The following is a 13,936-nucleotide window of genomic DNA, read 5'->3' as shown; positions in this document are numbered from 1 at the left end:
TGTCTTCTGCCTGTCTCCCTGAGCAGCAAATAAAAGTTTCAGTCCAGTCCCAGTCAAGTGTACTTCTTGTCAGACTGTCTAGAGAGATTACTTCTTTCTTTCTCCCTTCCATTTGCCTTTCCTGAGCTAATTGAAAGACTGAAGGCCTACACTCACAGTCTTGCAGGATGTTTACTAAAGGCTTCTTTTTAAACAAATGTAATTGAACTACTTCAGACCATTCCCTACACAGCAGCTTTAGAATCCATTTATCTCAGATTAGTTTAAATGACTCCCCTACTTCCAGGGAAGAGAAACAAACTGAACCTGAGGACAGGCTTGCTTCAGAGATGTTTAAAACCAGTTTTAGAGATGATTTAAACTACACTAGTGAAGTGTGAGGACAAGAAAAGAGCTTTTGTATCACCATTTCTGGGGGGAAAAATGATTGAAAATCAGACTAGCAGTGTAGATAGCAGAAGGCCAGTAGATCCAAGGCATTTCTGGAAGCCAGTGCCAGAGAACTTGATTATTACTAAAGAGAAAACAGTAATTAATGCTTTGTAAATCCAATATTCTTTCCCTTGAGCACTGACTGGGATGTCTACATTAAATTATCTTTCAGAACTTCCCATTACCATTGGGGCAAATAAACAGAAAGGAAAAGAAGAATATTCAGAAACAGAACAGATGCAAGCCAACAAACCAAAAAATCATTGCACTCTGTGCAGCTCAGATCACATCACAGTGTTACAGTCAAAGACAGCAAAACCTCAGCTCTATTAGCAATAATAAGCAAATCTTACTGGTTTTTGCCTTTGAGGCTTTTTGGGGGGTTGGGTTTGTTTTTTTGGACAAAAGCTGCTCTGCAATTTGCACCATTATGTAGCATTTATATGGAAGAACCTCCCACACCATAGGGAGGGAGCCCTACAGACTTGGGGATGTGTGGTTGGAAAGCTGTGACTCAAAGAGGGACCTGGGAGTGATGGTTGACACTTGACTGAATATGAGCCAGCAGTGCCCAGGTGGCCAAGAAAGCCAATAGCATCCTGGCTATTGGGTTAGAAATAGGGTGGGCAGCAGGGACAGGAGGTGATCATGCCCCTGTGCTCAGCACTGTGGAGGGCATACCTCAGGTGCTGTGTTCAGCTCTGAAGCCCTCACTACAGGAATATCATTGAGGGGCTGGAGAGTGTCCAGAGAAGGGCAACGAGGCTGGAGAATGACCTGGAGTACCTGGGCTATGAGGAGGGGCTGAGGGAGCTGGGGGTGTTCAGTGTGGAGAAGAGGAGGCTGAGGGGAGACCTCATTGCTCTCTACAGCTCCCTGAAGGGAGGTTGGAGTGAGGAGGGGGCAGTCTCTGCTCCTTGGTGGCAAGATAAAGCACCAGAGGAAATGGTTCCAAGCTGCAACAGGGGAGGTTCAGGCTGGATGCTAGGAAATATTGCTTCCCAGAGCGGGTTCTCAGACATTGGAATGTTCTGCCCAGGGCAGGGCTGGAGTCACCACCCCTGGAGGTGTTTAAGCATCCTGTGGAGCTGGTGCTTAGGGACATGGTTTGGTGCTGACCCTACAGTGCTGGGTGGAAGGTTGGACTGGATGAGCTTGGAGGTCTCTTCCAACTGCTTGTTTTCTGTCATTCTGTGAAAGGTGGAACTTTTTTCTCTCCCTGGGAAAAGAAGAGTTTGAGGCACTCCAAAATGGACTGAAAAAAAAATAATAATTAGGAAATAGTATTAATAAATCCAAAGAAGCTGGTAAGTCTGGAAGAAAAGAAGTAGTCATCTGCTCCAGCTTCCACACTTTGATGTGCATTAAAAACCAAACCAAAACAAGCTTCTGAGTTGGACTTTTTTTTTGCCTTTCCTGAAATACAGCAAACAAATGACTCATCTCAGCAGTCACCATAGCTATGCAGAAAGGATGGTCACACTGAATCAATTCTTCATGTCAAAGCCAGGTGTGTAATGAAACCGCTCCAGTCATCCCATGGAGTGACACAAAGCCGATACCCACAGGATCCACAGCTGCTATTGTCTATGATGGGAACTACAGATGAAGAGGGTGAGTGCCCACCAGAACGGAACAATAGAACATCACCACCACCTGCTCCTCATCAGCCATTCTAACACAGGGGATGCAATGGTGGCCTGCCAAGCCTAACAGAGCAGGTAAGGGGTGTATTTGCAGCCAGTTGCCTAGTGTCATCAAGACTTCCTTCCATGACTGAGAAGAATTAACCATGGTGGCAGGGCCAGGACCTCAAAACAGCTCACCAGGCAATGTAAACAGCCTCAACTACTGCATGCACCTCATTCCAATACAAAGGGATGCCAGCAATGCTAGCAACACATGCAGGAGGTACCTGTATCTCCTGTTTCAATAAACACACTTAAGGGACACAAATGGCTGGATAAATAAGAGTGACTTTAAACTGGCTCCCAGTGGGACTGAAGTCTCTCTCCCTTTGAAAAGGCTCTTTGCAGAAGACAAAATCAAGAATAAAGGAAGATCAGATAGCTCAAGTTTAACTCTGCATCAACCTTGTTTGCATGACAAGGGAGAGATGTTTAAAGTTTAAATCCTATAGGTCAGAGGAGAAAAAAGTGATGACATCCCAGATTGTGACACCCAAGATCTTCCACGGACAACTCCTCCCCTACAGCTGAATGTTTCTTAGCAAGAAACGTAGAGTTAAACTGTCATGGTAGGGCCAAACAGCCCCAGCACAAACCCAGACAGACCCTAATGTGTCTAGACATGGTCCTCCTCTCCCCCCTCCTTCCTGCAGAAGTCAGGGTAAGGTGGGAAAAGGAACAAAGGGGACAGCACCATGTGTGTCTGGTGAACAACTCTCCTTCTGGGGTAAGGGCACCTGTGCTGGCACTGCTCCTGCCTGACCAGGCTATGTTTCTGCCTTTTATGGCCACGGCCTGGCAGAACCTGTTCTCCTTGGGTAACCATGCGCTGGCTTCAGTTGTCCTGTTGGCCCAGTTGAATCTTGGGCAAGATTTATAGACAGGCTGATTTCTGGTTGCCTTGCCTTGCTTGAACCTGCTTGGACCTGGCTGGCTGGAAGTTGCCTCGAGATGCATTGCCTTGATTGCCTGGTCCAGAGCCTGGGATATAGCCACGAGCCTACACACTGCAAGCTACAAGAGAAGCCATGAGCTTAGGAGTCAGAGCCAAGCCAAGCCTGCTTCCCCTTGCAACCAGGATTTTGCAGTGCCTCAGTTTCCCCAGGACAAAGCAAGCGCAGTTGTGAGAAGCGTTGTAAGCAGCCTGCCTTCCGCTGAAGCCAGAGCAGCCATCGACCACCACGTGGCCTTCCTGCCGGCAACCTGCCGTGCCTGGCTCATGAGAGCACCCCAAAAGCCTCTAATACACAGCAGCAGCAACACTCCCACTTGGGTGGAGCCAGCTGTGAGTGATTAATGCATTGCCTCTTTGGCTTAACAGCTCTTGTCGAGTCTCCCCTGTGTGGCTGAGAGCCATTTCGCTCCCGGGGTTATCTCCTCCTGATATTCCTCCTGGCCTGCATCAAACTGCTAAAGCTGCCTAAACACTGCACATTCCCATTGTACAGATATATTGTAACCATACATCAAACCTAGCTAATACATTTTGGCAAGTTTTCTTACTAATAAAAGGTTATTGATATTTGTATTAATATTTGCCATATAGTTTATAAATCAAGGAAAACCACATTCCATAGCATTAAACCCAGGAAAATTCTGTTCAGTGGTATAACTTCACACACACACACAACCCCCACACACTCTCTATTCTAATGCCTTAAAGGAGAAGAGGGTAGATTTAGATTAGATGCAAGGAAGAAGTTCTTCAGTGAGAGGACAGTGAGATATTAGAGCAGGTTGCCCAGAGAGGCTGTAGATGTCTCCTCCCTGGAAATGTTCAAGGCCAGGTTGGATGGGACTTGGATCAGTCTGATCTAGTGGAAGATGTTGGGGATTTGAAGTAGATGATCTTTAAGGTTCCTTCCAATTCCCCTCAGTTTAAGGACATTGAGACACTTGAACGTGTCCAGAGAAGGGCAGCCAGGCTGGGGAGAGGCCTTGAGCACAGCCCTGTGAGGAGAGGCTGAGGGAGCTGGGATTGTTTAGCCTGGAGAAGAGGAGGCTCAGGGGAGACCTCATTGCTCTCCACAACTACCTGAAGGGTGGTTGTAGCCAGGAGGGGGTTGGTCTCTTCTCTCTAGCAACCAGCCCCAGAACAAGAGGACACAGTCTCAACCTGTGCCAGGGGAAGTTTAGGCTTGAGGTGAGGAGAAAGTTCTTCCCAGAGAGAGTTGTTAGGCATTGGAAGGGGCTGCCCAGGGATGTGGTGGAGTCACCATCCCTGGAGGTGTTCAAGAGGGGATTGGACGTGGCACTTGGTGCCATGGTTTAGTCATGGGGTCTGTGGTGACGGGTTGGACTTGATCTTTGAGGTCTCTTCCAACCTGGGTGATCCTGTGATTCTGTGAGGATACATGGCCATTTTAACAAGTTATTTGAATGTCAACAGTTTCAAAGAAAGAGAAGGTACCTGCAAAACAGAAGCTCCGCAGTGCAGAAACTGGAGCCCGCTCTCAGCAGAATCGATGCCTCCGGTTGCCAGGATGGGGAAGCCAGGCAGGGCACGGGCGATGGCAGACACTGCCCGCAGGGCAATGGGACGGATGGCATTTCCTAGGAGAAACCAGAACACCTGGTTAGCAAAGGCAGGGCCTGGTGATTTCAGGCTGTGCCTAGAAAATTTTCCACAGATCCTGAGCAAAAAGTAGGAGAATGTAAACAAATCACCAATGGATGCAAAAGGGAGAATAATGATAATGTCTGAATAATCCCATTGGACAGATATCTTACATAGAGCTAGTTTTGTACACTAACTTCCTTCACTCTAGCAGATACCAGCTTCTGGCCTCTGCTGGCTTTGCTGACCTTGGCTGTGTTCTTTGTTGTGGCTAAGTATCTACCAAAACAACTCTCTGCACTTCTCTCTCCTTTACTTTACACAGCAGGGAAGGGAGCAGGGAGGGGGAAGCCATTAGTAGCTCCCTGGTTTTGTCCAGGGAGGTTCTTGTGTTGTTTATAAATTGTACATATAGAAGCATAGAAACACAGAATTGTCAGGGTTGGAAGGGACCTCAAGGATCAGCCAGTTCCACACCCCCTTCCATGGGCAGGGACATCTCACAGCCACATCTAGCCTGGCTGCAAAAATCTCCAGGGATGAGGCTTCCACTACATCCCTGGGCAACCTGTTCCAGTGTCTCACCACCCTCATGGGCAAGAACTTCTTCCTAAGGCTTAATCCAAGTCTCCCCTCCTCTAGCTTGGATCCATTCACCCTAAGTCCTATCACTACCAGACACCCTAAAAAGTCCCTCCCCAGTGTTCTTGTAGGCCCCTTCAGGCACTGCAAGGTCACTATAAGGTCTCCTTGGAGCCTTCTCTTCTGCAGACCGAACAGCCCCAACTCGCTAAGTCTGTCTCCACAGCAGAGGAGCTCCAGCCCTCTGATCATCCTCATGGCCCTTCTCTGCATCTCCAGATCCTTCCTGTACTAGGGGCTCCAGAACTGGATGCAGTGCTCCAGGTGGGGTCTCACCAGAGCAGAGTAGAGGGGGAGAATCACCTCCCTTGACCTGCTGGCCACACTTCTCTTGATGCAGGCCAGGCTCTGGTTGGCACCTGCCATCAAGACACGTTGGATGTTCTTCCATGGCCACATTAGGGATCAGGACTACTCACAGGATTTACATAGATATTTCTTGCTAGTTTAACAGAGGCTACATAGAGCTCTAATATTTTCAACATATAAACTTTAATTTGCATAAATGGGCAGCCTAACTAGCAGTGTGTTTTGGTCAGAACCAGAGACTGGTTCATAAATATCAGAAATATCACCAAAACTGCCTTGAAGGATCTATGATCACACCAGACAGATCACAGAAAGGAGCTGGAGCTGAACAGGAACTTTCCACAGGACCACTAATGACTCTTTGCCTTCATATGAGATGGATCAGATATGATGTGTATAAAAGGAACAGAATGATTCTCTGAAAGGAGATGACTGCTAGTATAAAAGAGCAAATATTAGGACAGAATTAATGGTCCAGTCTTAGGGAAACACTTGAGCCAAAAAGAAACACAGAAAAAAAACTATGCTGTATCCTCTCACAGATTTATTCATAAAGCCTTTTGGAGGGCATACATGCCAAGACATGCACTGAACAGCCAAACCTATTGAAAATGCTATTGAAAATGTGCAGAGTCCAGCAGGTTGGCATTCAACAAGTCCAAGTGCCGGGTGCTGCACTTTGGCCACAACAATCCCATGCAGAGCTACAGGCTGGGGTCAGAGTGGCTGGAGAGCTGCCAAACAGAAAGGGAACTGGGGGTACTGATTGACAGCTGCCTAAACATGAGCCAGGAGTGTGCCCAGGTGGCCAAGAAGGCCAATGGCATCCTGGCCTGCATTAGGAATAGTGTGGCCAGCAGGAGCAGGGAAGTCATTGTGCCTCCTGTACTCAGCACTGGTTAGGCCGCACCTTGAGTCCTGTGTCCAGTTCTGGGCCCCTCAGTTTAGGAAGGACATCGAGACACTTGAACGTGTCCAGAGAAGGGCAACAAGGCTGGGGAGAGGCCTTGAGCACAAGCCCTATGAGGAGAGGCTGAGGGAGCTGGGGTTGTTTAGCCTGGAGAAGAGAAGGCTCAGGGAAGACCTCATTGCCCTCTACAACTACCTGAAGGGAGGTTGTAACCAGGAGGGGGTTGGTCTCTTCTCCCAGGCAACCAGCACCAGAACAAGAGGACACAGTCTCAAGCTGTGCCAGGGGAAGTTTAGGCTATGGTGAGGAGAAAGTTCATCCCAGAGAGAGTTGTTAGCCATTGGATTGTGCTGCCCAGGGAGGTGGTGGAGTCACCATCCCTGGAGGTGTTCAAGAGGGCATTGGACGTGGCGCTTGGAGCCACGGTTTAGTCATGAGGTCTGTAGTGACAGGTTGGACTTGATGATCTTTGAGGTCTCTTCCAACCTTGGTGATTCTGCGATTCTGTGAAAATAATCTGATTAAAAGCCTTAGCTCACAAAATTCTCCAAATATTCAGTGTTTGATATGGAGGCCCCAGGTAAGCGCCAGCCTTGCTCTATTGCAGCAGGCACAGCCACTCCAGAATCTCGCTGCGAGAGAAGGGTGAAAGTATACAGACAATAGAGACTCTGAAATCAGGGATGGAAATTTCTACTCCATCTGCATGAGTGAAAAACTGACATCTGCTTGAGGCATGCTGGTTTGTGTTCTTTTAACCTCAATGGAACTCTGAGAGTTTACATTCAATCGTTTTTTAAGCCTTAACGATATCTTGTATCAAGGAGCTCCACAAGAAAATATTGCCAGAATAAAATTGTTCCTTTCTTCACCTTCTCCCCTAAATTACTGTCTCTACACAATGGTCAGCAGAGGAAAAGGCAGAAGTGGCAGTTTATTTTAAGTCTCAGCACAATAGGTAATCAGAAAGGCCTCCATTAGCCTGAAGAAATCAGACATACGATTTGATGTAACCTAGCAGAGGTGGCAACGAGACTTGCAATCTGTGATGGCTCACAGGTACTTTCCAATACTAGGTGCACTTGATATCCATAATTTGAGTTATTACTTACAGTTGATGATTAGTAAATTAGTGATAAATTGGTATTATCACCAAAGTATTCAATCCAGCTGTAATTCACCCAAAGGAATTTAAAAGCATTTCAGGAGCGCTTCTGACGAGAGTATATACATGGTGCTAATGACAAGCTGAGGTTTGACTGAGGCTTAAACTACTCATCCCAGCATTCTTCTCTTTAGTATACAGAACAAACTTTTTCAATAAGAATAGCATAGCATAGCATAGAATAGAATAGACCAGGTTGGAAGAGACCTTCAAGATCATCACATCCAACCTATCATCCAACACCACCTAATCAGCTAAACCATGGCACCAAGCACCCCATCAAGTCTCCTTCTGAACACCTCCAATGATGGTGACTCCACTACCTCCTCGGAGCAGCACATTCCAATGGCAATCACTCTCTCTGTGTAGAACTTCCTCCTAACCTCCAGCCTAAACCTCCCCTGGTGCAGCCTGAGACTGTGTCTTCTTGTTCTGGTGCTGGTTGCCTGGGAGAAGAGACCAACCTCTGCCTGTCTACAACCTCCCTTCAGGTAGTTGTAGAGAGCAATAAGGTCACCCCTGAGCCTCCTCTTCTCCAGGCTAAGCAACCCCAGCTCCCTCAGCCTCTCCTCATAGGGCTTGTGTTCCAAGCCCCTCACCAACTTTGTTGCCCTTCTCTGGACATGCTCCAGCAAGAAGGTGCAGCCATTTTCTCTCACATTTCTTGATCCAAGGAAGGGACAGCCTCTGCTCACTTGTGCCCTGGGATAGGACAAGGGGCAATGAATGGAAACTACAGCACAGGAGGTTCCATCTCAAAATGAGGAGGAGCTTCTTTACTGTAAGGGTCTCAGAGCACTGGAGCAGGCTGCCCAGAGAGGTTGTGGAGTCTCCTTCTCTGGAGATTTTCAAGACCCATATGGATGTGCTCCTGTGTGACCTGTGCTGGATTCTATGGTCCTGCTCTGGCAGGGGGGGTTGGACTCAATCTCCAGGGGACCCTTCCAACCTCTAACATCCTGTGATCATCCTGTGCTCATCCTGTGATCAGACGCTTCCCCTTCTGTCATGAAACCTGCAGGTCTGGAATAGAATCCAATTTACCTGTGGCAGAGATCCTACTGCCTAATGAAATGGTGCAGCTACCTTCCAAAGACAAAAAATAAGAAAGGATACCAAAAATAGTGATCCCAAGCTCTTAAAAAAAGAGGGGGAAAAAGCAAGCAAGCAAGCAAGCAACCAACCAACCAAAAAGCCAAAAAGTAGGTAAAAAGAAAAGAAATTATTTTTTTTCAAAAGAAAAAAAAAAAGGAGCAGGGCAAATAATAAAGCAAAGCAAATAAGCACTGAATTTGATCAAGACTCTCTATTTTCTTGCATTTTCATCTGAATACCACAGGAAGGAAATAAATGCCCTTACAGAGCTTTGTGGAGAAGGAGCTGTTGAAAGGTTGGAATGAAGGAGACTGAATGACAGATTTTGAGAGAGCTGTAAGCAGCAGTGGGAATCTGAGGGATGCTTTCTGATAAATGCAATGGTAGTCAAGAAGCTGAGGCCCATATCCAGCATGCCTTTGAAAAAGGGCTCACATGCTACAAAAAAAGCACCCACCACATGCTTCAGCATGCTGGGGCCTAGCAATCCCACTAGGTAAGCACACGTAGCTGGGGAAACTGCTGGCATGGTGCTCTCTTGATAGGAGCATCGCAGCTGCTGCGGGATGCTAGATGTGGCTACCATTATTTGCCTTGCTACAAAATAATGAGGTTTAACCAACAAAGTCCATTCATGTACATCTCAAGCAGGGGAGTGAGACTGGAAAATGAGAAGACAGACAGAAAAACACCTGATGGAGATGACACGCAACTCAGTGTTGAAAATGACTCTTTCAAGTCCCTCATTAATTATGGAACAAACACTTGCTATTATATAAAGATTTAAACAAAGAAATAATTATATGATGCTGAAGTCCCTGACCTTTTTCTCGCCTTAAAAGAAAGAGGTTTGCTTTTCTTTTTCTTTTTCCCTTTTTTTTTTTTCTTTTAATAAAAACAGCAGATTTTTTTCCTGACTCCTGACTGCAGTCAAAGAAATTCAATAGGCAAAATAAAACACGAGGGAGCAGCCCAATGTGTGTCTGTCAGATTCCTCGCCCTGATCAGCACAGGTAGGCAGAGCTAACTCTTGTCCTCTGAGAACAGCAAACTGATGACAAACTGATGAGAGGCATTATACATACTTGCTTGTTTGGGTTTTTATTTTTCCTTAGGAAGTAAAAAATCCTCTACCAATGCCAGGGGAATCACAGGATCACAGTACATTAAAAGGCTGGAAGGGACCTCCAGAGATCATCCAGTCCAATCCCCCTGCTGCAGCAGCATCACCCAGGATAGTCTGCACAGGAATGCATCCAGGTGGGTTTGGAAAGTCTCCAGAGAAGGAGACTCCACAACCTCCCTGGGCAGCCTGCTCCAGGGCTCTGTCACCCTCACTGGAAAGAAGTTTCTCCTCATGTTGAGCTGAAACCTTCTATGTTCAAGTTTGTATCCATTATTCCTTGTCTTATTACTGTGCACCACCCAAAAGAGCTTGGCCCCCTCCACTTGACACCCACCCCTCAGATCCTGATAGACATTGATCAGATCCCCTCTCAGCCTTCTCCTTTCCAGACTAAACAGCCCCAGGGCTCTCAGTCTCTCTTCACAGGGGAGGTAACACATACTTTATTACAACTTTATAAGCCTTTGGGGTCCCCAGGGGACATCACCAAAAATGTTCTCTAGATGGAGGCTTGGAGGGCCAAAATTAATGCTTTCTCTAAGGAGAAGCCTGGCACCAAGCTCCTAGTAACCCTGCAGCTTTGGAAGTTCCTAGCAGAAGCAATTCAGATCTTCCTGATCCCAGTGATCCTCCAATGGTTAAAGCACCCAGTCTCAGTAGTCTGAAATACTGGACCTACATTCTCATCAATGTGCTAAAGTCTTTAACAGGGATTTGCACCAGCAAGTCTTTAGAATAGAATAGAATAGAATAGAATAGAATAGAATAGAATAGAATAGAATAGAATAGAATAGAAAAGAAAGAATAGACCAGGTTGGAAGAGACCTTCGAGATCACCAAGTCGAACCTGTCATCCAAACTATCATCCAACACTATCTAATGAACTAAACCATGGCACCAAGCACCCCATCCACTCTCTTTCTAAACACCTCCAGTGATGGTGACTGCACCTCCTCCCTGGGCAGCACATTCCAATGGCCAATCACTCTTTCTGTGAAGAACTTTTTCCTAACATCCAGCCTGAACCCCCCTTGGCACAGCTTGAGACTGTGTCCTCTTGTTCTGGTGCTGGAGCAAACTCTTTAAAAGGGCCTTTAGGTAACAATGATCCAGGTCCATTGAAAAAAAAACAACCAATAGAACTGAGGTGAAACAATTCAAACTTGATTATAGTCAGCCTGAATCTTGAAACCATTTGAATGGTCTTTATCAAACCCTTTATCAATAAAAAGAGAGATTTAAAAGGAAAGTAAACTCTTTGGTTAGTAGATGACCTAAAAGCAAATATTAATGTCTAAGGTTACCAGATGTAATAAAATGGAGTTTGAGTCATAATTCTCTCTATTCTGTGCATTGTAAAGAAAAAAGGAACTTGTAATGTACATTATATTACATTATGCTGCAGTCCTACCTCACTAATTTCAGATTTACATGGCAAAGCCTAAATATGGCAAGGAAAAATTACAGAATCACAGTATCACCAAGGTTGGAAGAGACCTCAAAGATCATCAAGTCCAACCTGTCACCACAGACCTCATGACTAAACCATGGCACCAAGTGCCACGTCCAGTCCCCTCTTGAACACCTTCAGGGATGGTGACTCCACCACCTCCGTAGGCAGCACATTCCAATGGCTAACAACTCTCTCAGTGAAGAACTTTCTCCTCACCTCAAGCCTAAACTTCCCCTGGCACAGCTTGAGACTGTGTCCACTTGTTCTGGTGCTGTTTGCTTGAGAGAAGAGACCAACTCCCTCCTGGTTACAACCACCCTTCAGGTAGTTGTAGAGAGCAATAAGGTCTCCCCTGAGCCTTCTCTTCTCCAGGCTAAGCAATCCCAGCTCCCTCAGCCTCTCCTCACAGGGCTGTGCTCAAGGTCTCTCCCCAGCCTCAGTTGCCCTTCTCTGGACATGTTCAAGTGTCTCAATATCATTCTTAAACTGAGGGGCCCAAAACTGGACACAGTATTCAAGGTCTGGCCTAACCAATGCAGAGTACAGGGGCACAATGACTTCCCTGCTCCTGCTGGCCACACTATTCCTAATGCAGGCCAGGATGCCATTGGCCTTGTTGGCCACCTGGGCACACTGCTGGCTCATGTTTAGGTGGCTGTCAATCAGCAGCCCCAGGTCCCTTTCTGTTTGGCAGCTCTGACCCCAGCCTGTAGCTCTGCATGGGGTTGCTGTGGCCAAACTGCAGCACCTGGAACTTGGACTTTTTGAATGCCATCCTGTTGGACTCTGCCCATCTGTCCAGTCGGTCGAGGTCCCTCTGCAGAGCCCTTCTGCCCTCTAATAGATCAACAGCTGCTCCCAACTTGGTGTCATCTGCAAATTTGCTGATGACTGACTCAACCCCCTCACCCAGGTCATCAATGAAGATATTGAAGAGGATGGGGCCCAGCACTGATTCCTGGGGGACATTATTTCTGCTACATTATTTCTTACTAATAAATTACAGAGAAAAGTGTGTGCTGCTAAACAAAATAAAACCCAAACCCAAAACATCTAAACAACATCACACTCCCTGCATCTGTAATCCATTCTCAGAAGACAGCTGGCACTGTTATCTTGCTGATTGTTCAGCTTAATAAAGCTAAGGACTAAAGAAGTCGCCGACAGCAAATATCAGTCCTGGGTGAAACAAACAAACATTTCAGAAAGGAATGGGTCTGGGAAAGTTCAGGCACTGCAGATGACCAACCCAACGCTGCAGATAAGCAAGTTTGGGGATTGAATCATGATCCCAAACACGTAAAATACAATTGCTTCAGTCATTTGCTGTGTAACTTCTCTCTCTGTATTATCCACATCTGCATGCAGCGGAGGAAAATGTGCAGGTTACACACAATCGATTTGCCCTGCATCCCTTTTGCCTGCAATCCCTCTTCGTTTTCTTCCCCTCTCCCACCTGTAGGTGGCCACCATAAGCTACACTTATCAAATAACTCATTAGCAGCGTTTTCAATACTGACATATCCAGATAATTAGCAATTTATTTAAATAACCAATTTCTGTGGAAATAATTGCCACGGAATGCCCTGAACCTACTTTTTAGAAACTATAATAAAAGTGTTAAGATAATCCCTGACATTTGCAAATGCCATTAGTTCACCTTTCCTTTTGATAGTGCTGTGGCATTATGTTTAAACAATTACCCGATAATGTGGCAGTTTAATGAAAGAGTGGAGCAGGCACATCCTTCAAAACGGCCACAGAAGGCATTTCTGAGCAGAAGAAACCCCCTGGAACAGGCATGTTGGTAGAGAAAGACTGTCCACGACTGCCTGGAGGCTCCCAAGTGGGACACAGGATATGCAGTGTGCTAAAGGACATAGCAAGTGCCTAGAGTGCAGTTTCAAGATGGATCTTGGAACAGCTCTTATGGTGCACAGATCAACGCTTCTGAAGATCCAGAGAAGATTCTTTTCACTGCTTCCTATCTATTTCACAGCCTGGTCAGTCCTTCAGGCCATTATTACTCACTTATTAATGGCCATGTGCCAAAATCACTAATAATAATCACAGAATCACAGAAACACTCAGGTTGGAAAAGACCCTCAGGATCACCAAGTCCAACCCAGAACCCTGCTCTACAAGGGTCACCCCTGAACCATAGCCCCAAGTACCACATCCAAACCACCTCTAAACACATCCAGGCTTGGGGACTCCACCACCTCCCTGGGCAGCACATTCCAAAGCCTGACCACTCGTGATGGGAAAATCTTCTTCCTACTGTCCAGGCTAAACCTATCCTGCTGCAGCTTGAGGCCATTCCCTCGTGTTCTATCACTAATTACCTGTGAGAAGAGACCAGCACCAGCCTCTTTATAAGGTCCTTCCAGGAAGTTGTAGACAGCCATGAGGTCTCCCCTCAGCCTCCTCTTTTCCAAACTGAGCAGCCCCAGCTCCTTCAGTTGCTACTGATAAGATTTATTCTGCACTTGTTTGTCATTCTCTCAAATTGAATGAAAAACTGAAATTATGGGAAATTCAGCTTAAAGCATTGCCAGT

The 13,936-nt window shown here is 46.4% G+C and overlaps 1 protein-coding gene across 1 annotated transcript in view; it reads right to left on the bottom strand.

Annotated features, from left to right (window-relative positions):
* Window positions 1-13,936, bottom strand: part of DPYD (dihydropyrimidine dehydrogenase) — a 602,387-nt gene that overhangs the window by 111,666 nt on the left and 476,785 nt on the right. The window contains exon 19 of the mRNA XM_054165155.1: window positions 4,531-4,673. Coding sequence (XP_054021130.1) covers window positions 4,531-4,673 — 143 coding nt within the window. The remainder of the gene's footprint in view (window positions 1-4,530; window positions 4,674-13,936) is intronic.

The sequence above is a fragment of the Dryobates pubescens genome, chromosome 11, assembly GCF_014839835.1.
Source record: "Dryobates pubescens isolate bDryPub1 chromosome 11, bDryPub1.pri, whole genome shotgun sequence".
Taxonomy (NCBI): Eukaryota; Metazoa; Chordata; class Aves; order Piciformes; family Picidae; genus Dryobates; species Dryobates pubescens.
The sequence above is the reverse complement of the archived record's forward strand: the minus strand, read 5'-3'. Positions and strand labels throughout refer to the sequence as shown.